The sequence below is a fragment of the Rhea americana genome, unplaced genomic scaffold (assembly GCF_003343005.1).
Source record: "Rhea americana isolate MKP2758 unplaced genomic scaffold, rheAme1 scaffold_42, whole genome shotgun sequence".
Taxonomy (NCBI): Eukaryota; Metazoa; Chordata; class Aves; order Rheiformes; family Rheidae; genus Rhea; species Rhea americana.
Window position 1 is genome coordinate 3,289,103 of NW_028186557.1, and position 14,764 is coordinate 3,303,866.

The 14,764-nt window shown below is 41.2% G+C and overlaps 2 protein-coding genes across 3 annotated transcripts in view; both read left to right on the forward strand.

Annotated features, from left to right (window-relative positions):
• The window catches only part of RTN1 (reticulon 1), a 114,634-nt gene extending 110,019 nt beyond the window's left edge, over positions 1 to 4,615 (forward strand). For both annotated transcript variants that reach the window (XM_085315063.1, XM_085315064.1), the window contains 5 exons: positions 369 to 507; positions 1,507 to 1,576; positions 1,958 to 2,004; positions 2,106 to 2,164; positions 3,601 to 4,615. In XM_085315063.1, coding sequence (XP_085171189.1) covers positions 369 to 507; positions 1,507 to 1,576; positions 1,958 to 2,004; positions 2,106 to 2,164; positions 3,601 to 3,643 — 358 coding nt within the window. In that variant the 3' untranslated portion in view covers positions 3,644 to 4,615. The remainder of the gene's footprint in view (positions 1 to 368; positions 508 to 1,506; positions 1,577 to 1,957; positions 2,005 to 2,105; positions 2,165 to 3,600) is intronic.
• A 9,013-nt stretch (positions 4,616 to 13,628) lies between these two features.
• CCDC175 (coiled-coil domain containing 175) overlaps positions 13,629 to 14,764 on the forward strand; it is a 31,599-nt gene continuing 30,463 nt past the window's right edge. Inside the window, exon 1 of the mRNA XM_085314971.1 lies at positions 13,629 to 13,686. Within this exon, the coding sequence (XP_085171097.1) occupies positions 13,629 to 13,686 (58 nt within the window). The remainder of the gene's footprint in view (positions 13,687 to 14,764) is intronic.

Genomic DNA, 14,764 nt, shown 5'->3' on the forward strand with positions numbered 1-14,764 from the left:
TGCCCAGAAGGCAGTGCAGGGTGCGCAAAGAGACAGAGAAGCGAGAAGTGGGGCAAGAAGGCCTTAGGCCAGCATCACTGCTGGAGGTGACACGTGGCCAGAAAACAACATCAGTTCCTCCAGAGCAGGAGTCTGCATGGAGGACGAGTCAAACTGGCCCAGCTCAGTCTGTGATCACCCAGGAAGATAGGTTGGTACAAGGYAGCGATAGCGTGTGCTGGTGGCTCTGTGCCTGTGCTTGGAGAAACATATTGCTCCAGCTGCAAAGAAATGAGATCTGGGGAGGATAAAGTGACAGGGAGAAAGGCACAAGTGTGAACAGCAGGTGAACTTGCCTGGGTTGATAACGAAACCTGTSTTTTTGGCAGAGCCTACTTGGAGATGGAAATGAATCTTTCACAGGACCAGATTCAGAAATACACAGACTGCCTCCAGCTATACGTCAACAGCACAGTCAAAGAGCTGAGGAGACTCTTTCTTGTCCAGGACCTCGTGGATTCCTTAAAAGTAGGATTGCTTTAGACATTTTTAACCCCTCTCTAGAGGAGCTAATTTAGATTTCAAAGTACTAATTCTCGTTGACATTGTTGTTGTAAAACCTAGCTGTGTGCTGCTACAAAGTATAGAAGTTGCTCTCCTTTTTGATTTTTAAACTATTTGCTTTCTATAGATTAGAGGTTTGGCAATCTGCACTTGAATTTAGTGATCTGTAATGCAGGAGCTTTGAAAGTTTCAGCTTAGCTCCACTGAAGTTCCTGAAGCATCTCTGAGTTATGCTTTCTATGGCCTTGCTGCAAAATGATGTGTTGTCCTCTCCCTCTGTTAATCTAGACTTCCTCTAATAGTGGCATTTCCTGGTATGGAGGAATGTCTTCTTTCCCTTCCTTCTGTGATGGTTATTTATTTTCAGCCTTACACGAAAGTAGGTGTTCCTCAGTGCAAAGACCATTAAGAGAGCCTGTGTGGCTCAGGTTCCTAAATTACTAAAGGTRTTTTGAAAATGTGTCCATTTCCCAGCCCTAAGGAATTACCAGTTTCTGGGATTATCACAGTGGGTGTGATTAATCAGTGGGGGATGACCTGGTGACTGCTGCCTCCATCAACATTGGATGCTGAAATCTGCCTATTCCATGCTCAATGCAGATTCCAAAGAATATACAATTGAGCCAGGGATATACATGAAAGCTCAGCAAAGAGGATCAGAAGCAGTGAACTGCAGAAGGGTAAATGGGGTTATACTCCCAGAAAAAAAGTACCAGTGATTACCTTTTGCTTTTAATATCCCTGAAAAGCTTGCAGAATATTTTATTTTCCTTTTCCGCGTTGATTTTTTTTAAAGCATTACAGTCACCTGCAGATAGAAATCCTTAGTTCCTAATACACCTTATTTAACAAATCCCATTACACATTAAAAAGGCTAATGTGCCATTATATTTGCTAGTTAAGTTAACGCCTTTCTTCTTATGCTGACAATGGAAGTGATGTAATGATCCATCTTTAATTTAGTTTGCAGTACTAATGTGGCTGCTGACTTACGTGGGAGCCCTCTTCAATGGCCTGACTCTTCTGATAATGGGTAAAAACTATCATTTCTTTTAAGATCTATTTTTAATTTTAACTCCCTGGTGATGTCTACTTAGACAAAACAGCCAATACTTAGTATGCCTTCCTCACAGCTAAACCATTAACTTTTATTTCCCTTTCTAGCTTGTATTCATTATGTATTGTCCCTCCTGCTGGAACCAATTTGTTTTTATGGGGTTGCAGCTACTAGATCCAGAGGAATGGGAAAATCCATATTTGGGAGGCCTGAGCAATGTTCCTTTTTAATACAAAGATCTCTGGTGGATCAGCTGACCAAATGGCATGACATGCATTTGTCACTATTTGAAGTAGGTCTCATCTCTGGAGGAATCTGATGAGCAGCAATGTAACAGTGTGCTCTTTTTCTCCTCAGCTGTGGTGTCTATGTTTACTCTACCTGTTGTATATGACAAGTACCAGGTAAGTCCAGCAGCAGGATGACCACAGCTGTGTCAGTTGGGTGCCTGGGTGCTTCTGCCTTATGAATCYCAATTGACTTTGTTTCCTTGTGCTCTTTGCAGGCACAGATTGATCAATACTTGGGACTGGTGCGGACCCACATAAACACTGTTGTGGCAAAGTAAGTTCAGCAGTGACTTGACTAGAAATCTTGCTGTGAGGTTGCTGTGCACTGAGGGTGGCTAAGAGCTGGGTGGTCCTGGAGACAATCTGCCGTGTGAATGATGCCTTCCCCTGCATGAGGGCAGATCTCTAGAGGGATGCACTCCTTCTCAGATGAGTGTAGACTGAGGCTGAGTTGAGACCCTGCRTCCTTCTCTCCTCTCTCCTCCCCTTTCGGGGAGCTGTGGATGGAGCAGTTCTATAAGGGRCTGATGTCCATACTTCACCTGACCACAACAGACCAAATGGAAGATTTTAACTCCTTTCTTCACTGACCCCAAACCTGGMTTTTCATATTCAGGGACATTACCCCATGGAGTTAAAAATAATAATGTTAATAAGCAAAGGGGAATTAGAAAAAGCAAATACCTATAAGCACCATGACCTCAAGGGTGTTGAACCATCATAGAATGGATAGAACATCTGAATGAGATTTTTGAGGCAGCCTGCTCCAGTTCCTAATGTGCTGTYTGTATCAAAAGCTTCTGTGGAATTCACAAGGGCATAGTGAAGTCTAAGTATAATTCACAACACTTGTGAATTGCTGAACTGGATGGCTGGACTGAAAGGTAAGTCYGTACACCTCAGTAATTTGTATTCACGGCTTTGCAAAAGATGGCTGAACAACAAGTATCCAGTGGAGGGCTACAAGTTGGTGAGGGACAGATCAAGCAACCCACAAGGTGATGCTGAGGAAAATGGGCTTGTTTAGCCTGGCAATGAGGGGACTAAGTGGAGATTTCACAGCAGCCTACAAGTTGCTGAAGTTAGAAAGATGATGGAACTAAACTCTTCTCAGAGGTAGCAGATGTTATAACAAAGAGCAGCAGCATAAGTTCAGCTTACCAGGTTCAGTTTGGACATCAGGAGAAGCTTTTTCTCCAGGAGATTAGTATAGTGTCGAGCAGGCTGTTCAGGGAAGTGCCAGAACCTCCATCCTTGRAGGTTTTCAAGATACCGCAAAACAAAGCCACAGCTAACCTGACCTAGTGTTGGCGATAGTCCTGCTTCAAGAGCGAGGTTAGGCTGAAGACCTAACCTGTCATTTTCAGCCAACATTTCTATGATTCTGTGAACCCGCAGCCTTGGGCAGGACTGAAAGTTTATACWGAAAATTCTGTGTTTAATCATCATTCCTGGATTGACAGTAGGCCACAGAAGGATAACAAAGCAAGGAGGAATTCACTGAAAACATCACATGGTTACAAGAATTGCCAAGAACCAGGCCACTTACAAGTAGGGTAGGAGTGGGTACCATCCTTTTTTCAGATTATATTCTGGTCCACTTCTCACCAAACACACTGAACACAAAAGATTATCCTGGCTAAGACTTTATATGGGGCTGCACTGTAATGGACTAGCTGCTTGACCATATAATTTTTTTTTTCCCTCTAGGATTCAGGCTAAAATCCCAGGTGCTAAGAGAAAGGCAGAGTAAAGCCAACATCAAGAATTCATCAACTACAATAGTGAATAATGGGGGAATCTAGAGTGAAACATCTCTGCTCTTACACCTTACTGCAAATTTATTGTTCTTTTTTTTTCTCAAYACCATAATCTTAGAAACATAAAAATCGGAAGCAGTGCTTTTCCCCTGCTGCTTCTGCACTTAGAATATTTGCAATCACTTGTGTCAAGCACTAAAGTATAGTAAAGAGAAAAGTGTATTAGATGTGTTTTTTTGTGTTGCTTATAAAGTGCATGATGGTGAGAGCCTAAATAATATTGACCTTTTTTATTTTATTTTTTTAGTGTTTTTCCTCCTTCTACTGGCATCGCTTCTATAACTTTTAATGTTACATGTGGCTAGGGGCTTTCCTGCTTAGCGCACTGATGCAATAGTTAAAATTGCTTCTACGTCACTGGGTTGCTGGTTGGATTCATCTTTATTAACTATATAGAATTGTAGACTGCTGTTTTAGTGTTTTCCAGCACCAATAAAATAAACAGTAATCGGTACTTATGGTAATCAGTTTTGTATAACTCAAAAAATGAAAACAAAACCCAGTACTTTTGTCGTAAGGGATTGACAGGCTAATTTACATGTATGGTAACTGGAAAGTTCCAGCTTGTTAAATTTATTACAATTTGTATTACATTCTCTGTAGTTCCTAATGGACTTAATTATGGACTCTGAATATTTGCACTTATGTACTTGATACCGAATGCAGAAATAAATGTTACTAAATGTAAAAAGTTCTCCCTCTTGTTGCCACTAGGATTATTTTAGCATTGCAAACTGGACACACAAAGTTTAAAACAGAACATAGAAGATTAGTGTTTCTCTCTCTCTCGTGATCTATGTATACCTTGCCATTATGAACCGGTGCAATCCAACAAGATCATCCGTAGTATGTGGTACAGTTCCCAGAGATTGGGAACTAAAATAAACATTCGCTTTCATTCAAAAGTGATTCAAGTGGGTGTTTTAATGTTGACATTTGGGGTTTGGAAACAGTTAGACTAAGAGAAATGACAGTCAAGTGTCTGTCTAAATTGCTTCAAAATGAAGAACTGGTTATTCGATGAATGATTTATCTATTTGTGGAATGTATATGTTGTGGAAGATTTTGATCTTTTTTTTTGTATAAAAATGTGAACATCAAAATATTTTCAGCCAAACTGCTTTAGTTTCTCTCCTTTTCTAACACAAAAGTAATGTTTTTGTGCTGAATATTTTTTTCCACAAAGAGCTAGATCCTTAGAYATTTATCTAAAAATTTTGAATTTAATTTTTTCCTTATATTAATTCATTTAATTTAGCTTCACCTCAGTTATATATGGACATACTGACCATCCACCATAGATCAGGCTGCGGTTTTATTTGGCTGTGTACAAATGTACAAAACAAATGGTATGAGAAGTTGGTAGCGACACTGGTATGGCTTTGGGCTAGTTAATCCTTGTGATGAGTCTCAGTTACCCTTATTTTCATTTAAGATTTATATTTAAATATTCTTAACATTCTTGTCTGGTCTCATGTAAAAATACGAAAATGTCTTTAAAAGTCACCTGCATCTAGATATGAACATCTTCTATCAATCGACAGCTGAATGCTTCAAGGTGACATGTGCTGCTTTTGATCAAATTGAATGCTTGTTTTAACATGTATAGCTTGCAGCCAGGATTTAAAGTACAACACTCATCTGCTGCTTTAACTGCTTTATGGACTTTTCTACTATGCGTTCAAATGGCCAGTCTGTCGCCTGTATCTCCTGGAAAGACGGTACAGACCATACAAGCATCCTGAAGAATAAAGATTGGCCTTCAAAACTCTTACTACTTACATGGTTAGTTGGTGGCCCAACAGCTTAATTTGGAAAATAAGTACATTTAACGTCCCATTCCTCTGATCTCATCAATATATTTCCCCCCAGTTACATCTGTGCAGTTATACAAGCCTCTACCAATGCTGAACCTTAAGAAGGATTTAAAGGCTGTATTTCCTAAATATTCTGAAATAAAAGAAAATAAAACAAAATCTCCTGGCAGAATCTAAATATTCTAAAGAGGCTAAATCAAGAGAGACACTCCCATTCTCCCTTTCTTCTCTAGCATTATCATCTCCAAAATCCAGAGCCTTCAACTCCAGGCTCCCCTCACCCTAACTGCAGCCCATACGCYCTCCTCTCCAACACATCCTTTACTTCCCTGCTTCTCATTCCTCACGTGCTGCCTTTCCAGACCAGCACCCAAGCTTCCTTGCAACCACTGGGCCTTTCTATATATTTGGCAGATGGCAAACGTACAAGTCCTGCTGAGCAGCTGGCATGGGTCAATGTGCTGGCTGGAACCAGGTGATGGCCCTGCTGAGATGCAGGAGAGGCAGAGGACCTCAGCCAGGGCTTGGATCACTTGTGTTGTTTGCCAGCACTGCCTGTGATGAGCACTGTCACCTTCCTGGGATATCAGCAGGACTTTCCATGCCACTTTTGACCATGGGAACTTGCAAAAAGCCTTCATACCAGTAAGCCTTCTTTACAAATCTCTGCTAACTCATGGCCTGGTGCTACCATACAGCTCACAAACACAGATCACCCATGCACGCAGGCAGGGAAAGTCTGCAACACCCTCGGTGTTCCCCAGCAGGTCTCATTTGTAGAGCAGCATTGTGGGAAGGGTTTTTTTGGTTTTCAGACAAGCAGAAAAACAATCTGTTAGGAAAAACAACAACACTGAGCTACATCCATTTTTTTTTTTTTTGTATGAATACCTTTATATGGCTGAAGAAACTTAGCACAATGACTCAAATTCTAGAGCTGAGCTGTGCACTGAGGTACACAGGCTGCAAGGCGCTTTGTTTCTAATCTTCATTTGCATTCAAAGTGAAGAACAGCCATGGACAAGCTYGACTGGCAAAAGCTGCAAACTTGCCAGGGTTTTCAGGCAGACAAAACCTGAGAAGCAGCTCAGACTGCTGGGGTAAAACRTGTGTGGCATGGGGGTGTTCAAACATTGCAAAATGTACGCAGTCCTCTCAAAAATGCTTCAAAATGTTCCTTGCTGAGGGAACCAGGATATCACACCATGTCATTAGTGCTCRAGGAATCAAATTACCCCCTGAGTTCAAAGGCTGCTTTAAGAAGAAATGCAAGCACATGATCTTTTGAAGGTGTGTGTCCCCCCCCCCCCCTTGCTGTTTAAATAAGGCTGTTCAGGTGGTTATAGTTAGGTATGTACTGAGTACCTTCCCCAAGCAAAGTCTTCTTCCCTCTGTCTTTAGGTAGGCTGAGCAGCTGCTACTCCCTGTATCAGAGGTTTTAAGGTGGATACCTCAGGTGTGAGCCTTGTCTAAATGCAAGGGATAGGTCTGGACCAAGCCTTTACGTAGCCGGCCAATATAAGGATGAGAGCTGTGTCTAGATTTGCTCAATACAGTACTGGCTTTCAAGCAAGGTAAGAGACCTAAATGTTGACCATACTTTTAAAAGCCAGCCAAGCGATGCACTGTGTTTGAACAGCACCCAGTTTAACCCTGTTTCAGAGATCTGAAATCAGGAGTAGAGTGCTCTGAGGAGAATGATAATGGATAGAAGATATTGTCAGAACATCTACACTTACACAGGATATGGATTTATTTTAGGCTCTATTACTTTAAAATATGCTATCCATCATTTCACCTGTATCTTCCATAACCTTCATAAGCCTGCTCCTCAACTGCTGCAGAACAGCTCTGTCAGTGCTTTATGCCAGTTGAATATCTAGCTAGGTATCTTGAAATGAATGCTCTGTTGGTTGTTTGACATGAAATGTGAATACCCTGTAATGTCTTTGTGTTTGCTTGTGTTTGCTACCTGTGTTTGCCCAGTATGGCTTGCAGCTACCAAGTGCTCTGTATTTCCTCTTAGCATTTAATATTTTATTTTCTCAAGCACAGAAAAAAGTGCTCCATCAGTGAACTTGCCTGTGAACTTTTTGGGAAGCAGGGAGTCAGTGGAGGTGAGGCTGCTGGCATGAAAGAACCTGGTAAAATTTACTGCTGTGTGCAGCTRCTGTGGGGCAAATCACTTTTGGATACAGGTGAAAGATATTCCCTGAGAAAAGAATCAATAGGCATCATGCCTGAGAAAGGGAGGGAAGTGGTTTCTAGTTATTTCTGTCAAGCTTTTTTGCTGCTCAGACTTTTTACATGAGAGAGTGGGTAAACTCCACTCTCTGCCAAGATAGGAGAAAGAATTGTGCTCTGGCCAGCTTCAGTTGACTGGGATGTGTCCCGTCTCTGCATTGCCCGTGCTCTCTTCTGCCCTTTSTTYCCTGCTCTGCCTYAGCTGAAGAGATGCTGAAWATAAAGGGATGGGAAAGGACTGCAAAAAAGAGTCGAATCTAAGAAAGCCATAGGACAAAGTAACCCTGTCCCTGACATGCTTTCTTTGCCTTTTGCTCCTGTCTGCCCCTGAACTTGCAGGTCAGACTCATTTCTCGTGTTTCCTGAATATCACAGTGATTCACCCTCAAGGTTGTGATTTATCTTTTTGTTTAAGTTGCAGAATAATTCAGTTCAGTGGAGCTAATTGGCATTCACAGTAAGACCCCTCTGCATACATTTCCCTTTATTAGGGAACTGTAAAGAGGATATTGGTTATGTTTTCCATCTCTAATTTAGCCAAAGTGATGTAAAGCAGCCCAGACCAGTCCAGAAATACCTAACATGTTTTATAAATGTGACTAAAAATGAAAAAAGGGACAAGTAACATCCAGACAGTGGAGTGACTTGAATAGCAGATGTCTTTACACAAAATATTCTCCACTTGCCAAGTTAGACAGGAGGTTTAATTTCATTCCTCTTAATTCCACAGATGCTGCTTGGAGAAAGCACCATGCACACAATTATTAGCCTGTTATGCTGAGTGAAAAAGTATTGCCTCCAGTATAGAATAAACATAATTACTGAATGGTTACCAGCAGAACATCAGCTTCACTTGTCAGTTATCAGCAAATTTGCAGCACTTAATTAGGAAGAGGTGGGGCTTTAACTCTCTCAGAAGAGCTCCTTTGAGGAGGTACCTCTATCTCTAGGCAGAAACTTTAAAGGCTTAAAAATGTTCTCCCTCTTCAAATCTAGAGAGCTGGTAACCTTTTCCAGATGAAATATAGAGCTCTGATGAACTAAGAAAAGCAAACAAGGGAAAATGTACACTTCAACTTTTCACATGTCAGCTTAAAAGAAAACTAAGGACTATAATATCTTGATACTACTAGTGTCACTTTTTGAACTCTCAGATAGAAGCTTAAAATTTTCTTCAGACATTAGATTGTAACCAAGAATCTCTTCGTTGAAGTGGTTTGTCTCACCCACTTTCCCAGCAGGAATCATAAATCTGACTTGCATGCTATACCAATAGCACAAATTAAAAGTAAAACATTGTTTCTACTCCTGTTTACCAAAGGTACTCCTACAATTCTTCAGCTGCAATGAATGGAGTGAATCTCCTTCTCTTTTCAGTGAAATGCTGTGGACTTTGTTATATGGGTCAAACTATGTTATCATAACCCAAGTTTTCAAAAAGAATCAAAGAAGGTGGTATACCTGGGTCTTTGATATGGTATTACAAGAAATATTATGAGTGAAACAGATAAAATGGTGATTAATAGAAGATTTTAAGGATAACTTCAAAAGCAGATGGTAATTGATAGTACTAAAAGGAAAGTTCAGTAGTGAAACTTCTYGAGCATCAGCCATATTTCATCTTCTCATTAATAAAATGAAAATACATGCTCCAGATGCAGAGGATGCTAGTTAGCTGAAGAGATGAAGTTGTAAATTAATAGAAAAGCAGGATACAATTGGAATGCCATATGGAAGGAGTAAGATAACCTTGAAGCCTCTAAGCCATAAAAATTGGATTGATATTTTGCATCACAAATGCAAGGACATGTCCTTGACTGACAATGGAAAGTTCTGTTGTTGGTTAGAAGGTCACTGAATAGAAACAAATATCAAGGAGAAAGACCTAAGCATCCTGGTTGAACACAGGATGATGGTCCTCACTAGTGCAGAGAAATGCTTTGGATATTCAGGAAACATAAGGCCCATCACATGAAATGAGTCTGGAAGAGTTTGGCTTCATTAATCTAGCAAAATGAAGGCTGCAAAAGGATATAATTGCTTGTCACAAGTATACTGGGAGTAAACCCAGAGAAGGTTGAAAGCTGTTTAAACTAGCTTAATGCTGACACAGGACATTACCGTGAATATATTGGATATATTCATTGGATTGGATATACAGCACCTTATGGCTCTAAAATATTTGTGACTAATAAACAGTATATCCACTTTGGATATCATCTTGTATAATACAGGAAGAAGACTAGAGTATCTTCCTTATAGAGAGTTAAAAAAGAGTGCACAAAGAAAAAATATCTTGAAGCACAACCATGTGATAACAATAAGGTCAAAGTTAAGACTGTATACAGAACATAAGTATACAATTGACTGTTTTAAAATATTTTGGAAAACAATCGCATTCCATACTTTTAATTTGGAAATTATTTTTCCTGACCATTAATAAATTTTAACAGTGAGTCCCACATAAGAGCTATAAACAAGCACTGTGAATCAGAGTCATTYAAGGTAAGAAACCGTTCTCATACAATGCCAGTTGCCTTGTTGATGAAATAAGCAGATGGTGATTCCTCATGTGGCTCTTTTGATGCTAAAAGTGATGTTACAAGAGATGATTTCAGGGAGATACACATATCTCCCTGAAATACACACTAGTGCATTAACCATCAGACARTGTCTGTGTTTGTTTAGCAGTAGGAAGATTTTCCAGATACTCATCTRATATGCAAGAATGGATCTACTTAAATCAGAGCAGCTCTCTCAAGATCAAATGAACTCTAAGCCTGGACCATTCTCTTTGGGAATTAAAAATTGACCTTGTCATTGATTATTAGCTACTAATCTTTGAGATCCCAAAGAAGGTTTTCCAAGCTCAGCACGAATATCCATGCACCAGTGAGGCCAGCAACAAAAGGACTTGCAACAAAATTTTAAAGGTTTGTCAAMTCTTCCAAATGAAGATGGGACTTCATGTTTCCTCTTGTTTCCTGAAAGCTAGGAAGATGCTATAAAGACAGTCTGTTCAGTGTCTCTGAGTATGCATCCTGTTTGCTGTGACATGCTGTTGTGGGCAGGGAAAACAGAAATCAGATTAGAACACATTCAGCTTGAGATGAATATGTCAATGCAAATGACTGGGAAAAAAAAGGAAAAAAAAAAGGCAAGTTTTCCCTGCATAAGTAAATGCAAGGAAAAAATCTACTGAATTCCCTTCTTATTAGCTTTTACTCTCTGATAAACTTGTCAGGAAGCAGATGGTTTTTGAGAGATACAAATTCATTCACATTGAACAAGTATTATCTTTATCTGTGTTAAAGCTGTGACTTGTACTGAAAGGAATGGGGAGCAGAACCTCCTAGACAACATTACAAGAGCTGTCAGGACATTAGGTCTGAGTAAACAGGGATAAATGTAAGCTGCATTGCCTAGTTGCTCTCACCATAAGGCTGGGCAGGGATTTGACTGTCATCCTTTGTTGATCAATGTGCTAGCAGTAATTTATTTCTAATACAGGCCAGTAATAAATTCCTAAAAGTCTGGAGCTACAGATCAGCAATTGTGTCTCAAAGGATCACTGAGTTTAAATGCTCAGCTGCTGTTTTAAAGCCATCCTAGTTTATGACCTATCATTTGTTCATTTGTGAGCACTTTGTATGTCTATATCACATTTACCAACCTCATTTTTGACAAGAGTTTGAAAGTAATATTTGCAGATAAGGTCATGGTGAATCGTACAGGCAGTGTACCTGTAGTTGAAAAGGCCTGTCTTTAGAAGAGAAGATAGCCCTGCACATGATCTCTGTAAAAGCCACTAGAAATTTTTGGAATATCTCCCTAATTTGCTATTAAGTATTAAAGAGCTTGAARTTTCTTGCAGCTCTGTAGGAGTGTTTTAATTTCTACAGAAACCTTGTCTTGAAAATCTATTTGAAAAAAGTTACTATTTCACATCATAAGTCTTGATTTTAGGTGATTTTTTTGTAGAAAATGGTTTTATTTCATTAGGAAAAGGGAAAATAACTATTATTTTTCCTGTTAAAATCTATCAGCTCCTCTGAGCTATTTTTTCAAGCTATTTGTATTACCACAGCAGTAGGGCCATAATTTAGGGGAAAAAATCCAGGAAGAATGGGTAAATTACTGCCTAGAAATACTTAGGACAGAATTGCTTGAAAAAAAAAACATCTCTGGCTTTTCCTCAAGTATAATTTCCAAGGAGGGACTAAAATTCAAAGAGAAAATTGAGAACTTGCCCCGAGTATCTTGGCTTTATGGAAATCAATGTATTTGCCCCAGAGATGCCTAGATTTCCACTAGTGGTCAGGTACAAAACTGCCTATGTTCTGGAACTATTAATTTATTGAAGCCTGAAAATGGTTTTCAGAAAAACGATCCTTCCCTTCTTCCAACCAAAAGTCTCATCTTGTAATACAACTAGCAAATTGATCTCATGCAAAGAACAGATGACTTGTTTGTTTGTTTTTTAGATGAATTCATGGATATGTCTTCTATTAGCCCAGGGGTTACTATGTTCACCCAGATGCTGTTATTCTGCCTGCAGTGAAATGATGACGTGAATGCAACTATTTCATGCCATAATTGAGACCATTGAAACTGGAGACCCTTTGCATAGTCAAACTACAGTTGGTGGAAGCGTGCCAGTCACAAGGCCATTGATGGCACATATCTTCTGCCAGCTTCAAGAGGAGGCAAGGACCCTTCCTAGGACCAGGCTTTGTGCGAGTACCCAATACATAGGATTAACAGCAGATCGTTTAATGCACGGCAATTCTTGGCATAGTTCAATTTCAAAACCAATTTGTCAGAGCGCTGSAGGTGAGAGATGGCTCCACCTCTGCTGATCATCTCTTGCTGAGCTATAAATTGAGACCGACTGGGAACAGAGAAGGTCTCCAGTAATAGCCTGGCAGGATGGTACCAGCCATAAATATGTAGGAAAGAACGAGGCCATTTCATAACAAGCTGGTTATCTCCAGAGTAAAATCGAACCGCTTGCTATTACRCTTTTTCTGGATAATTATAAAGAAGCGATGCTATCCTGCTATTTGTCTCCATAAACACAGGAATAATCAAGTGGTGTCTGATACTCCTCCATACAATGGTGTGAATCGCYATTTTATCTCAAAGGTTGAAGAGAGGGTATTTTTTCCTAGAGGTCGTTTTTAATGTGATGAGGCAAGTACGGACACCTTCATTTAAGAAGATAACTTCTTAGCTATTCTGTACCCACAGGAAAGCTTCAAAATGTGATTCAAACGTAGCATGAAGGCTTGGCGAAGCAAATAAACAATCTAAGCTTTATTATTGATATTTTTAAACCTTGTATGTTTTGAGAGGTTAGGATGAGAGCATACTCTCCAAGGCCAGGAATTATCAAGTTTAACTGCTAGGACCTAAAAATATTGTAGGTATTGTATTTGCTGAGAATGCCGTGTAACGTGGGCCAAGACTCTCTTAGGTTTATTGCCATGTTTTAACCCGAGTTTGATTTAATTTATTGTCTGTGGGAGAGGAAGGCCTCAAACTAAAGATCAGCATGAGGCTCGGGACACTGAGGAGAATTTYTGATGGGAAAAAGGTGACTTCGAGCGGTCCGAGGAAACGTCTCGCGTGAGGAATGTCAGTGCCCAAAACAGCAGCCCAAAGCGGAGCGGGGCTCTCCAGCCTTGCTGTTCTGTGGTGCGGGCCCAGCCGGCACCCCGAGAGGTCTGCGCGCCAGCCGGGCGCCATCTGTCCCTGTCCCCAACGTCCCTCTGTCCGGGTCCCCAGGGTGGGGTAGGCTGCCCCCGCCCACCAGGCCCGGTTGCCGTGGCAACGGTTAGGCCGGGCGCCGGCCGCCATGGCAACGGCAGCCGCCATGGCTGCCATGGCCGCCCTCGGCTGCCTGCAGGGCCTGGGTGGGTGCTCGGGGCAGGAGGTGGGGAGGCTCCCAGTGGGGCTGGCTCTCCCCGCACTGGGAGCACTGGYCTCCCTGGGGATGGTCCGGGAGGCTCCAGGGAGCCCCCACCCTGGCATTTTACATATATTTTACACTGTGGGCCCAGGCGGGACTCAGGCTTTGTAGGGCAAATGGGTATTGCTTTGTCTTAACAATTATCAGCTTTTTCAAAAATCCACGTAATGTCATCCCTGTGGGCTGTCTCTCCCAGTTTGACCCCAGAGCGCAGGTAACGTGGAAATGATAAAACCCTAAGGACGGCGTCATGGCAAAGGACGGCGGGGAGGGACCGTGTTTCAAAGCGAGGTGGCTGCCGTAATTATTATCGCATTTTCTTCTTGTCTTTTTGGCTGTATTATCATGTCTGTTGCCATCTGGTTCCTCTGTGGGACTCCCAAGGCTTTTTTGGCAAGTGCCTGTGTGAAGATGTCTAGGGTTTTTCTTCTCCAAACCTTTTTTTGCTATGTTTTATTTCTGGAAACGTTCTTTAGAAACAGAGTTTTCGTGAACAGCTGCAGCTTCCATGTGGGTACAAACCTCCTCGCTACAAAGACGTTCTGGGGCAGAAATACCASAAACCTTTGCCCAGAAATCTGGCGGCGTGTTTAGAAAGCGTCTGGGCTTTGCCCGGTGGCCAGGCGCTGTGGCAGGTGGTGCGAGACCAGCGCCTGTGGTGCCCTCGGCCTCTGACACGAGCACGTGGCATGGTATCTGAAAGAAGAAGGAAATTTTATATATGTTAAAAGCACGGAGTCGTTCCTTGTAGGTATTGAGAGGTTAGAAGCCCTTGAATTGTCATGAATGTTRTTTTTTTTTTCCTGGGCTGCATCAGACAAGAACCTGCTTATGGAGCTCTTGGGCTCTCTCGGAAGATAAATGTGACCTGMGGAGTCACATTTATCACAGTGTCTCTTTTAAGAAATACAGCCTGCTTTCAGGGTGGCAGAATGGATTACGGAGACACAAAATTGGAACAATTCAGCAATCAGCAATCTGGTGCAAAGGCCTTCATGAAAGAGATGGAGCAATGACTAAGA